Source organism: Myodes glareolus, chromosome 1 (genome assembly GCF_982192425.1).
Source record: "Myodes glareolus chromosome 1, mMyoGla1.1, whole genome shotgun sequence".
NCBI lineage: Eukaryota > Metazoa > Chordata > Mammalia > Rodentia > Cricetidae > Myodes > Myodes glareolus.
Window position 1 is genome coordinate 102,031,851 of NC_142026.1, and position 12,917 is coordinate 102,044,767.

At 40.4% G+C, this 12,917-nt stretch overlaps 1 protein-coding gene across 2 annotated transcripts in view; it reads left to right on the plus strand.

Moving 5' to 3' along the window:
• Positions 1 to 4,874: 4,874 nt before the first annotated feature.
• The window catches only part of Clvs2 (clavesin 2), an 81,691-nt gene continuing 73,648 nt past the window's right edge, over positions 4,875 to 12,917 (plus strand). Inside the window, exons 1-2 of one of the 2 annotated variants that reach the window (XM_048425432.3) lie at positions 4,875 to 5,543; positions 6,099 to 6,988. In XM_048425432.3, the coding sequence (XP_048281389.1) occupies positions 6,600 to 6,988 (389 nt within the window). In that variant the 5' untranslated portion in view covers positions 4,875 to 5,543; positions 6,099 to 6,599. The remainder of the gene's footprint in view (positions 5,544 to 6,098; positions 6,989 to 12,917) is intronic. The other variant, XM_085690023.2, reaches the window with a different exon arrangement.

A 12,917-nucleotide genomic window follows, 5' to 3' on the forward strand; every position in this document is an offset into this window, starting at 1 on the left:
CGTAAAAGGTTGCAAAAGATTTAAAGAATATTAGCAAAAATTGGTATAAAATGACTGAAATTTAAATATAACTAGACAAAATAGAGTCAATTAGAGCAATACCTTGATTACTTTTAAAAGAATAGTGAAAATGTTGCGAGTTTGCAACAGATATAAAAGTGAATCCCAGGAAAAAATGAAAAAAGTACTTAAAGCATTTAAAGAAAATTGTCATCAATCTAGAACCCAACAGTTATCACAATACTGTCTGAAAGTGAATGCAAATGAGATGATTTGGGTACACAGGCAAGTAATTTATGACCCTCGGATCTATACTGAAGAATGTGTTAAAATGTGTTCTTCAGATAAAAAGTAAAACAAAATAAATTCTGTACTGAAACTCAGAGATTTGGGAAGAAACACTGATAAGTATGAGATAGATAAATATGAGCATTAATTTCAAAATAATTAAAAGCACTGGTCCCCAAACTTTGTAAGTTCGTATGTCTTATAAGAATTTCCCAATCAGTAGATAAGATTTTGGATTTTTTTTTTTGCATTGGAATTTACATTTTGATCAAGTTCCCAGGTGTTTATCGGTATTACTGCTGGGACCCAACTATGAGAAACATCGAGGAATTTTGAGTATATAAAAGGCTGTAGGGTTAAATTTTATATTAAATTAAAATCTAGGTATACATGAACAGCTATTTGGTGAAAATGGTTGTCATATCTCTCCCACAGGGCAGGGGAAGGTAGTCTTCTCAATACATGATATCTATACATGGTGCAGAATCAATTGAATATTCTAGCAAAAAAATCATTTGTTGCCTTCCTCATGTCATTCACTATACTTATTACCAAGTGGACTGGGATATTACATGTTAAAGGAAGGATAAACCTTATAGGTGTATTGGAGAAACATGAAACAACAGTAGAAACCTCTTCAGAGGACCTAAAAAGTCCTTAATAAGGGGAAGTTGAAGCTACCTTAAGGTCTACTTGTAAATGGTCATTTTTCATCCTGACTGCCTGTTCCCGAATAAACACACTGAGGCTTATATTAATAGCAAATGTTCAGACAATAGCTCAGGTTTGTTACTAGCTGACTATTACAGTTAAATTAACCCATAAATCTAATCTACGTTTAGCCATGTCTTGGTACCTTTATTAGCATGGCATGTTCATCTCCTGCACCCTCTTTACCTGACTGGAGACTCCCGACTCATTCCCTTCTCCTTCCCATAATCTTTAGTTTGATCACCCCACATATATTTTCTGCCTGGCTACTGGCCAATCAGCACTTTATTAAACCAATTTGAGTGACAAATCTTTATAGTGTACAAGAGGATTATTCCACAGCATCTACCATTCTGATAGTCAATAAAACACCATCAGAGAAAGAAGAGTGAAGACAAAGAGTGGGCTATGCAAATCAAGGCTGCTTTGAGATTTCATCTCATACCTGTCAGAATGGCTAAGATCTGTTAGACAAGTGACAGCTCATACTGGGGAGGATGTGGAGTAAGAGGAACACTCATCCATTCCTGGTGGGAGTATAAACTCATACAGGCACTATGGAAATCAGTGTGGTGATTCCTTAGGAGATGGGAATTGATCTACCTCCAGATCCAGTGATCCCATTTTTAGGCACTTACCCAAAGGAAGCTTCATTCTACCAGAGAGGCACCAACTCAACTATATTCACTGCTGATCTATTCATAATAGTCAAAAATCAAAAACAAAACCTAGATGTTCCTCAATAGAACAAAGGATAAAGAATTTACACATTGCACTATTACTCAGTCACTAAAAAAACAGTGACATCATGAAATTTTCAGGCAAATGAATGGAACTGACAAAATCATGCTGAGTGAGGTAACACAGACTAAGTCAGAAAGATGTGTGGATATTAACTGGGAAGTTCGTGATAAGCTAGCTATAAATTGAACCAGAGATACAGAGTCAGGGACTAGAGGGAACAGACAGATATGACTAAACAAGTGAAGTAGAATGATAGTTAAGTATGGATGGACAGGGAGAGAATTACATCTAATGAAGTTGTGGACTGAAGAGGTCCCATGGAAAATCCCAACAACCCAGCTATTGCCAAGACAATATGAGTTTCTCTCCACAAACTGACAGCAAGGCCCCATTACTGCATGCACAAGGCAAGTGTGGGTCTGCACCAGGTCCTCTGAATATCTATTATTACTCCCAGTGTAGTGTGTTACGGATTCCCCAATTTGGGAACAAGTGTGTCTCTGATTCTTGTGCCTTCTCTTTAGCACTTTTCCTTCTGTGGATTGTCTTCTCCAACATTTATATGATCATTTTTGTTTCATCTTAGTGTATTTAATTTTTTTAATTTAAAAACACAAGAATGGATGAATAAAAACCTAGAGTAAAGGGTAAAGGTCAACAAATGAACTGTCATTTATACCTACTGGGAGAGGGAAAATCATTTTTCTCCATACAGTGACACTGGGTAGATAAACCACTCCAGGACAGGCTTTATGCTCACGAGTAGTTGACCAGCATGTAATGGACTCCATATTTTTTTTTGTTCTATTTGGTTACAATTTGGTGCTTTTGATTTGTTTTGTTTTGATTTTTTTTTTTGGACATGGTTTTGGGGAATTTTGTTCTTGTATTGGGTTTTTGTTTCTCAGAAGAAACTTAAAGTTAGATGCTGGGGGAGTGGTGAAAAGGATCTGGAAAGACTTGAGAGGGAAAAGAAAATGATCAAAATACATTTAAACTTAAATTTTTTTTAAATAATAAAAATACCATGACAAGGGTCTTGAGATATGTCTCAGTGGTAGGTAGAGTGCTTGTTAGCATGCTCAAAGGTTTTGGTTCCAACACCAGCACTCCAAGTAGCAACACTAGCATTAGAATTTATTTCTGTCTGTCTGTCTGTCTATCTATCTATCTATCTATCTATCTATCTATCTATCTATCTATCACCTATCTATCTGTAATTTATCTATTTAATTTAGTCAAATAGTTCTATTGTAGGGAATGATATTAGGCAGCTTCTAAAATTCACCAAGAAATCCATGTTTTAATTCTTTAAGGTAACAAGTGAACTGTCTATAGTTTCAAGGATACTGGTAGCAGATACGATGAATATTCCTGGGTTATTAACCCAGCACTCTGTATGAGCACCCCCATGCCAGGCTTTGGGTCCTGAGCTTCATTTCTACAGAGTTAAGAAAAAGGACTCAGGTGATATTTGTACATCCAGGAGGCACTTTTGGGGCAGTGTTCTCTAAATTCAGAGTATTTACAGAAACTGGTTGCCTTTTGCTCAGTGCAGAGACATTATAGTCCCATAGCTATATATAGACTTATCTTTATTGCAAATGGAGGTACTATTGTCTCCATCTTTCAAGGCCCCTCCAAGGTGACTGCTATATAAACATCTTGGGAAAGTTAGTCTGCAAAACAGACAGTATCCTTTTTTTGTAAAACAGAGTTGTAACTGGTGATAGCTCAAGCCTGTTTGTAAGCTGCTGACGCAGTAATTTCTTCCACCTTTTAGATATAATCTAAAGCAAATTCACATAGACACATTAAAATAGTCTTATCTGTGGTTTCTGTACCTTAAAATACTTGCAAAAGTTTCCTCTACTAACCATATATAGGCAGTCGTTTTCATCATTATTTTCTAAAGAATACAACACAGCAACTATTTAAACAGCATTTGGATTTTGTTCATTATCTTATGTAATAAAGAGATGATTTAAAGTACATTGAAGATGTGTGCAGAATATATACAAATACAGTAGCATTCTATACATGTAAGCCTCTGCAGAGTTTGTTATCTCCAGGGTGTGAGAATCAGTTTCCCATGGATTCCAAGGGATGTACAGTGTACATGTAAAATATATATCACAGACTCACACACCAGGTACATGCATAAACATACACATAACTATTTATATGACTAATTTCTCATCTCTTGCATTTAAAATACAATTCAATAACTATGTGTATATGATTTATTCCATTTTTTTTTCTGGTCCCTAAGTTATTTCACCAGAATTTAGTTAACAAATGGTATAACGTGTCATACCACACTCCTTTTGTTTTATCAATACCATGCTCAAGAAAACAAAAATAATGTTGTATAATTTGCGAGTCTATCAGTTCTAAATTGCACTAGCTTCCAGACCACTTCCTTTCGCAGACTTTATAACATTGCCCCAAACTGGAGTGCAGTAAAGAGTTGCTGCATCGGGGTTTTTGAACTCAGGACCCTTTCTTAACAGTTTGAGTAACACACATGGCGCTTTGAAAATTGAAAACATTTCTTCTTCCTTTTTAAAATACGTCTCCGGACACCATAAGCTCAAGGGCTCTCTTTATTTATGGTAATTCCAGTATAAACATACATCACAAGCGAAAAAGCCTGTCTCTAAAAGTAACTGAAAATAAAATTTATTAGGAGTCAAGTGCCTTCCCTCCACTCGCAACACGTCCTTTGACAATTGTCTTATTCTTGTGGGTATTGTTGATCTTGCCAGGTCATTTTCATTCCCTTCAACAGAAATTTAGTAGGGAGCATTTACAGCCCCAAACTAATCCCTGCAAGTTTCCTCAGGGGAGTAAACACCAGTATTGTGTTGAAACCTCTGTGGTCGTCCTTAAAATTAAATAGCTCTGTGTACCACTAACGCAGAAATTACAAAATGTTTCTGTACTCCTTCTGCGTCAAAAATCACTCCCCACAGGAACCAGAAAAAGATTTGTCAACCTCAATTACTGATCAAGAACAAGGGCTACTCTACCAGTACTCAAGAGTCAAGCACACAAAGGGTGGGCGAGGGGTGTGGGGAGGCTGTGAGGTAGTAGCTGTCCCTCCTGGTCAGTTGAAGCTCGCCCGGGCTGGGATCTGGGGACCTGAGGCAAGCTAAACTCGAGAATCGGGATAGATATTTGAACGCCTCCCAAATTGCGGTCCTACCCCTCCGAGGCAGGGAGAGGAGCAGAGTGCGTGCGTGAGCGCTTACGTCGCCTGAGCCCTGTGCTGGGATAATCAGGAGTTGGGCTGAGCCGAGTCCTCTTTTAGCAGCAGCAGCACAGGAGTGGCAGCAGCAGCCCCAGGGACGCGCGGGACCCAGCGGCTCTGAGCGCACGGGGGACAGCTGGTGCTGGCCGCGGCATACCACTGCTTGGGCGCACAAAGGTAAAGGCGGCCTCAGCTCTTGTGGCCTGCCTCGTCCCGGCGTTGCGGTCCTCTTCCTCCTTCCTCTCCCGAAGGCGATAATGGATGGGCCGGACGAGGACCTGGGAAAGAAGTGGTGGTAGCTCAGCCGGTCCCCACCCTTCCTGCTGATAGAGGTAGTCAGCTGTCCTTGGATGAGGTGGTCCAGGCTGCTTCCTGGCGAATCCTCAGCTGGGTCGCCGCCACGGGCTCTTTCTCTGCTTGCTCCATCCCTCTGAGAGGAGTTGATGCTGGCATCACCCCCGCCACCACCACCACCTCCGCGGAAGCCAGTGCTGATGGATGCTGGGGAGTGCCGCATTGCTTAGCGTCCCCGCCTCCGGGTTTGCTGGTAGGAACTGGCTGCTCTTTCTTCTTTCTGGCTTTGGGGGCGGCTGGGCTGGGATGGGGGGGTCACAGCAGAGATAGAGACATTTTTTTATTTCATTCTCTACAACTCCATACATCCACCCTGGGTTGGACATGTATGCGCCCAGAGAGGTCTCCTCCAGTTCTTATCCTCACCCTCCACTCCCTTGGCAAGTCCTCTGAAATAAAGGGCTAGACTAGACAGAAGTTGGGGGCGGGGATGGGGGAGCCCACGCCCGTGTCAACGGTACCCAAAACCCAGCTGGAGCCTTATGAGATCACGGTGTGTGGACGAGGGGCGGAGGGAAGGGTGCACACTATCTGCAGTCTCTCTTAATTGAACCACAATATCCTAAAGTAAAAATCGCACAAAGATATCCTGTAAAAATAGCATCTTTGAATAAGCAGAAGGAGAGATGAGCTCCCTTCTCCTTTCTCTTCTTTTCTTTCTGCCAAAGACTCTCCCTCCCCGCCCTGAAGCTCAGAGCTGAAGAGCCACCTTATTATTAATCAGAATTCCCGTCTTTATCCCTGGCAGGCACATCCTTCAGAAGGGACCGCAGCAGCAGCACGGTGCCGGGGCTGAGATGTGCGTGGGGGTTGTTTTCCTTACATCGTACAAGACAAGAGAAGAAGACAGACTCAAGACCCGGAGCGCCCATGCTAAGTGGAATTAGGGGTTCTTTTTTTCTTTTATTTTCCCCCTTTCTTTTTATTCGGAGAGATAAAGGACAAGAGGCAGGCTGGCAGGGCCTGCCCAGCGGCCCACTTCTAATGGGAGGCATTGTTTTTTAGTGGGGGCTGGGGTTAGAAGTTTAAGTACTCTCCAGAAAAGCTTTTGTGTGTGTGTGTATGGGGGGAAACAGGAGCAACAGGGTACTTGTCTGAACACGAAGAGAAACCATTTCCTGTACAGGAAAGGAAGCAGACAGTAGCTAGAACTGGGGGCTGGAGTGTGGTGTGGAGGTGGCAAAGGCCAGGTGCATTGTTGGACACACAAGGAGAGCTTCAGAGAGGACAGCTTGGGAGCAGGGGAACAATGACTCATTTGCAAGCTGGTCTCTCTCCTGAGACCCTGGAGAAAGCTCGCCTGGAACTCAATGAGAACCCAGACACTCTGCACCAGGACATCCAGGAGGTGAGGGACATGGTCATCACTAGGCCAGACATTGGCTTTCTGCGCACGGATGACGCTTTCATCTTACGCTTCTTGCGGGCCCGGAAGTTTCATCACTTCGAGGCTTTCCGCCTTTTGGCCCAGTACTTTGAGTATCGGCAGCAGAATCTGGATATGTTCAAAAGCTTCAAGGCTACCGACCCTGGCATCAAGCAGGCACTCAAGGATGGCTTTCCTGGAGGCCTGGCCAATCTGGACCATTATGGGAGGAAAATTCTCGTCCTGTTTGCTGCCAACTGGGACCAGAGCAGGTAAATCCTAAAGCTGAAACTTCACTTATGATCTTTTGATCTTCTATTTTTTTTTTTTAAGAGTCTATTCCGAGGAGTTTTGGAGTGTTGCAGCTTCGGTGCTTTTGATGGTTTGGCTAGAGGCAATGGGAAAATGGGACTGAGAAATGAGCTTTGGGTCGGCTCTTTGGGAAGGGTTTGTATTTTTTGCTTTTAAAACTTCCTTTGCTGACATAGTTCCTACTGTAGCTCTATGTGTTCCCAAAGCATATTATTATGCTGAGAACTAATTAACTACTGAATGGTGTTTGACTCCTAAATCCTGATGTTTAATAATGGGGGGAGAATAGAGCCAACTTTTTCTTCTTCTACCTCAAGAAATTCTTCAGTTCATCATTGCCGTTTTTGCCTTTCTCTCTCCCTTGTACTGGCATTTTATCTCACCCAAATAGGCTCGTGCTTAACCAAGAACAGGCAGCTTTATTGCTTGGGAACTTTTCTGCTTGGTGATGTGTAGATGAAGGCGTCATGTGATCTGTGTCACTTCAATGAGAAGGAAGAGTTGTCCCCTCTGTCGTGGAGCATGCTCCGCGACACTGAAAATAAAGGCTGACTGGTGTTCATGTTCGACACCTGCCACTAATCTGAAGGGTGTGCTTCCTGTCTGATGTGACTGCTCATCCTTTTGAAGTGGGAAACTTTAAGATACATGGGCTAGAAGACTGTGAGCTGAGGTGCTCTTCAGTGGAAGAGAAATACTGCTCTTCCTTCTACTTTACTGTAGAAAAAGGCTGACAGTGACGTTTCTATGTCCTTCATCACAACTATTTTCTCAGACTGGAAGACATAAAACGTATAAAAGGCTCTTAAGAAGGGTATGGTAGTTTCCTGCAATTACAAAGTTAAACGTATTTCATCAGATTCGTGAAACCAGTTGTTAAAACATTCGGTCTCTTTAGTCCCGTGAATAGTGTCTTGGATGCATCTGGTTAGTTTAACGTATTTCTGGAGCAATGCCAATGACTTCTGCAGTTAAAGAGAGATACAATAGCTCTAACAGATGCCCCGACAGAGTTCTGAGAGTATTATTGGTATCTTAAAATGTAAATAGATATTTTAATAGTTTTTTCTTTTAATTGGTCATGCTTTCCTGTAATTCTAGGTTGAGAGATTCTACTGATAATGTTTTTCTAGTAAATGTAAAAATTACCTATTATCTGAAGAATCAAAAACTTTAAGAGCTCACAGACAGGATTAGTCATAAAACGGGATGGCGTTCCCTTGCTGTGAATCTTATATTGATTTTTATTTGGAAGGGCGGGGAGTCAGGTAGAAAACTTTAAAAGACTATGAAATTCCACCCATTGACTACATGTTTTCTTTGAGTGTTTTTTCTCTTAATGTGAAAAGCTCACTATAGAGTTATGAAAACTATTTGTTTCTACCAAAATACAAAAATAAGATGGCACAGAACCTAATATTTCTTATGTCAGTTAGAGTGGAAGGGTACTCATTAAGCTATGATGCTATACTAAATTGGACCATGGTGATATAAAGAAATTTTATATTTAAATATGTCTTAAATCTGTTTGTAGTCTTTAGAAAGACAGGTTTCACACACACACACACACAGAGAGAGATTATATTGTATTTTTTTCTGTAAGTGTGCAAATAATCACAATTTAAAAGCCGCACCAAAGTGATTGTTACTTACAGTTCTCCTGCATGTAGGACGAGTTATTTTGGCCATAAGAAATAGAATGACTTTTAGTTGCTTATTGCATGCATTAATATAAAAGGCAGGCTATTAATCATCAAGACCGTCCTTGGAAATCTATAGTGGGAAGAAATTTATTGATTGGCATGTAGAATTATTTTCAATAAGCCAATATGAGATGATAAGCAATATTAAATGCATGTGTAGTTAAAATTAAAAATGAGAAGCCACCTTTTATGGACAAGGACTCTCAGGGTCTATGCCTAGGGTATCATTTCTCTGGTTGAGGGGGCACCTCTCTTCTAGAAGGCACAGTACATCAACAGGAAAAGGACAAACCTGGTTTAGGGCTTTTATAAAGTTCAGATATTTCCTCCTTCTTTACTCATAAAATACGCATAAAATTGTTCCGTTTCCTTTCTTACCTATACCACATTTCAAATCAGCATGTACTGATGGAAAGGGACACAGATAAAGAATTCTGAACCTTGGCATTCTCTGAGAGCCTTCATCTTCAGGATATGTGTTGAAATAGCGTTGTGATCTTTTCCCTAAGATGAAAGGGAAACTGTCTCTCCCAGGGCCAGAACTGCCCCAGTTCATCTCAGTCTGGATTTCCTCTTTCTGGTCTAAGTCTTGAGGCTTATATTACAGACGCCAGCAGAAATCTCTGGTAACTTCTCTATATGATACTTGGGAATAATGCTTTGTTAGGTGCACATGTCACACGCCACTTTTTCCTATTTCCTCTCCTGTTATGTGATTCAGATATTCACTCTTTCCTTTCTGTCATCTTGACAGTCCCAAATCACCTGAGTTCAAGAAGACTGCATGACTGAATTTAACTCTGACAACATACCTTGCACTGAATAGCTTTTTAAAAAAAGTAATGTTCTTTTAAGGAAAGAACACGAGGAGTGTAAATCACTATACAGTATCAATCAGAAATTGAGAAAAATCTTCAACCCACTGGGACTGAACGAGCATGTGATCAAACCGGATTCTCTGAATGTGGCTGACATGGGGGCTGACTGAGAAGCCATTGACAATGGCACTAGGTCTTGTTTCGTCTGCATGTACTGGCTTTTTGGGATCCTAGTCTGTTTGGATGCTCACCTTCCTAGACCTGGAGGGAGTGGGGAGGAACTTGAACTTCCCACAGGGCAGGAAACCCTGACTACTCTTAGGACTGGAGAGGGAAGAGGAGAGGGAGTGGGGGGAATGGGAGGGTATTGGGAGGAGGGGAGAAAGTGGAAATTTTTATAAATAAATAAATAAGTAAATTAAAAAAAAAAGCCAAGTCCACAGAAACTTAATCTGGTAAGAAAAGCTAGTGAACTAGAGTAAAGATACTCAGAGAGAAGCTGAGTTGAAATAAAAGTTACAGAGTTTTTACCAAAAATTCTACTTGGGAACTTATCTGTGATGAGTTTTCTCCTGTATTGAATAAAGAAGAAAAGTTTCGATGTTGCCCAGAACACTGGACCTTTAAGTGTATGTGAGAGGCAAACATGAAAAAATAGTGACTTTTCTATGGAAGTATAACACAACTTAGTTTGGATGTATTATGAAGAAATAAGAAGCATTTCCAAAAACTTTCTGAGATGTGGAGTCATCAAGAAGATTAAGTGGGAGTCAGTATTTGCAGTGTAGCCACTCTATAATAAATCTAATGCAACTGAAGATTCTAAAATGTCAAAGTGACTTTTGCTTTCATCTGCAGTTCTTTTAGAAAGGACTGGAATAGACTCAGATGACGTGCATTTCATCGATCAGGCTATACCTTGGAAGAGTCACACAAATTTGTCTTCTTCCTTTCAGATCGCCTAACATAAATTTTGAAAATAGAAGTAAACACAAGGAAATTATAAGCAACTTGATAGTCACGCTGCACCATCTGACTGTCACAGTTGCTTCTGGACCCCAGACAGCACATACCTCATTTGCCTCCTCAGTGATAGTGCCTTGCTTAGGACTAGTAGATAAATTCAATTTTTCCAGTCAATTTTGTCAAAAGTCTGGGGATAATGGTCCGTGAAGCTAAAAGAGATAGCTTCTTGTCGAAAGGAAGCTTAGAATAAAAAGGGAAAGCATTCTAGACCTTAGATTGTAAGAACAAATATCTGAGAAATTGGAATCCATAGATAACAGCTGTGCAGGTGGCTCAGTGTGAAAAAACAGTAGCCACCCACAGAATCATGGTAACTTAAGCTCAAATTCTGAAATCCATGTGAAAGCATCCCCTGTGCCTCTGTAAACCACAGTGCTCTTCTTTGTAAGAATATGATACAGGAGAATCCGTAGAATCTCATAGGTCAGTTTATTTTACACAGTGGCAAAACTGCAGAAACCCCCCTTTCAAAGAAGATGGGAGATGAGGATCGACAGCACCAAAGGTTGTCAGCTCTGGCCTCCACTTGTGTCTGGACACCATGCCTTTCACGTACGTGTACACAGAATGGGGGCTACTCTGTTGATGGACAGTAATATTGCCTGGAGATATTCCTGAATGAAACTTTCTCATCTGAAATGTGAGATGACATATTTGGAGGTGGATTGTGTATTGTCAGTTAGCTCACTACTAACACTTTTGTAGATAGAAACACTCTTACAGAACTGTCCATTCCATTCCAAACAGTCATTTATCTGGAACCTGGCTGGTAGTCACTAGAAAATAATTAAACGTAACTAGAGTTAAAACAATTCTTTTAATAGTGGCAATTCAGAGCATGTAGCCATCCTGTCCCTGTCTTTCACAAGGACTGGCGATCACATATAGTATTAAAGTTCTGGAAGAGGTAGGAAGCACACTGTTCAGATACGACTGGGATCCTCCAAGTTATCCAGACATTTTCTTTTTACTCTTGCATGTTTGTTAGTGTCGTACATCTTTTTAGTAGAAAAAAAATGTGTAAATGGACAATGATTTATGCCTTCCCTTCAAATTATGACCATGCTCCTATTTCTCCAAAGAGTGTGGTCAACATTCAAAAGAAATGCAGATTGCTCAGCCGCCTAACACTTAAGAACAGCCATAGAACCCAAAACTTGATTTAGTGCCAGGTGCAATGATTTAGTCTTCCTTAACGTGCTCTAAAAGATGTAAACTGAAGTGAAAAAAAATGACTAAGTATAGACTGAAATAGTCATGGACAATTAGCCGGAGAAGTAGGGAGACAAGCTGATAGCAATCCTGAAAAAAAAAGTTCATTAGTTTAGACTGATTTTTAAAAGACTTCCTTTCTCAGGAATATTTCTTAGTTGAGTCATTATTGTTATGTGCAGCACAGACCCGGCACCTTCTCAAACTCGAGGCCACTGTTGTGTGGTGTTACAGTCAGTTTTGATTAGGTTGAAGCTAGCAATGGGTGATGCGCATGTCATGGGATTTCTGTCCCGGAAGAACTCCCATAACTGTAAGGAAGTTCTCTCAACAATGTTCTGGAAGCAGCAACTGATGCCAAACGAAGGTACAGACCATAGAGAAACTGAAGGTGATTTAAAAAGCTGTCTTGGGAAGTGGTAAAGAGATAAGGTGACAGATTCCTGAAAAAAAAAAATAGGACAGTCTCTTAAAACTGGGCCAATTATGCCGCAACTAGTGAAATGGTATTAAAATAGCAGCAAAGATGAGAGAAACAACTCTTGCTAGCACGGTGACTAGGTTTGGCCCAGGCTCTTCTTATGTTACAAATAAACAGTATTAAACAAGGTTGAAGAGTAGCAAAGGACTTGCGTTACTACAGGATGACTCCAATGAGATGTTTAACAGTGTACCAACACAGGAGTCAACACTTAGTAGCTGGGATGGTTATGTTTAGTAACTGAATGAGTTTCTTCAATTTGGGGAAACAAAGACTGAGCTCCTATAATGTTGTCCTGAAGAGATACATAATTTTGTTATTATAATGAGCAGAGTTAACAGCAGGAGGAAAATCTATTCTGCTGTGTTATGCATAGTAAGCAACAAACTGAGTTATTATTTCATTCGATTTGATTTAAAAATAATTTTTGTCAGTGATTTGTTTTTTATCTAAAGATGTCTAAGTATTAAGGACGGGTATAATCACATATCATCTGCTTTGTTATGTTAAGGGTTATATAACTTTTCTGGAGAAAAAGGTGAAAGACCAAAGAACTAACCACCAATTGGGCCCCAAATTATTTGTTGAAGATACTATAGATACTGTTAGAATTTGGGGGCATCAGAGCAGCTGTGAACTACTCAGTTTG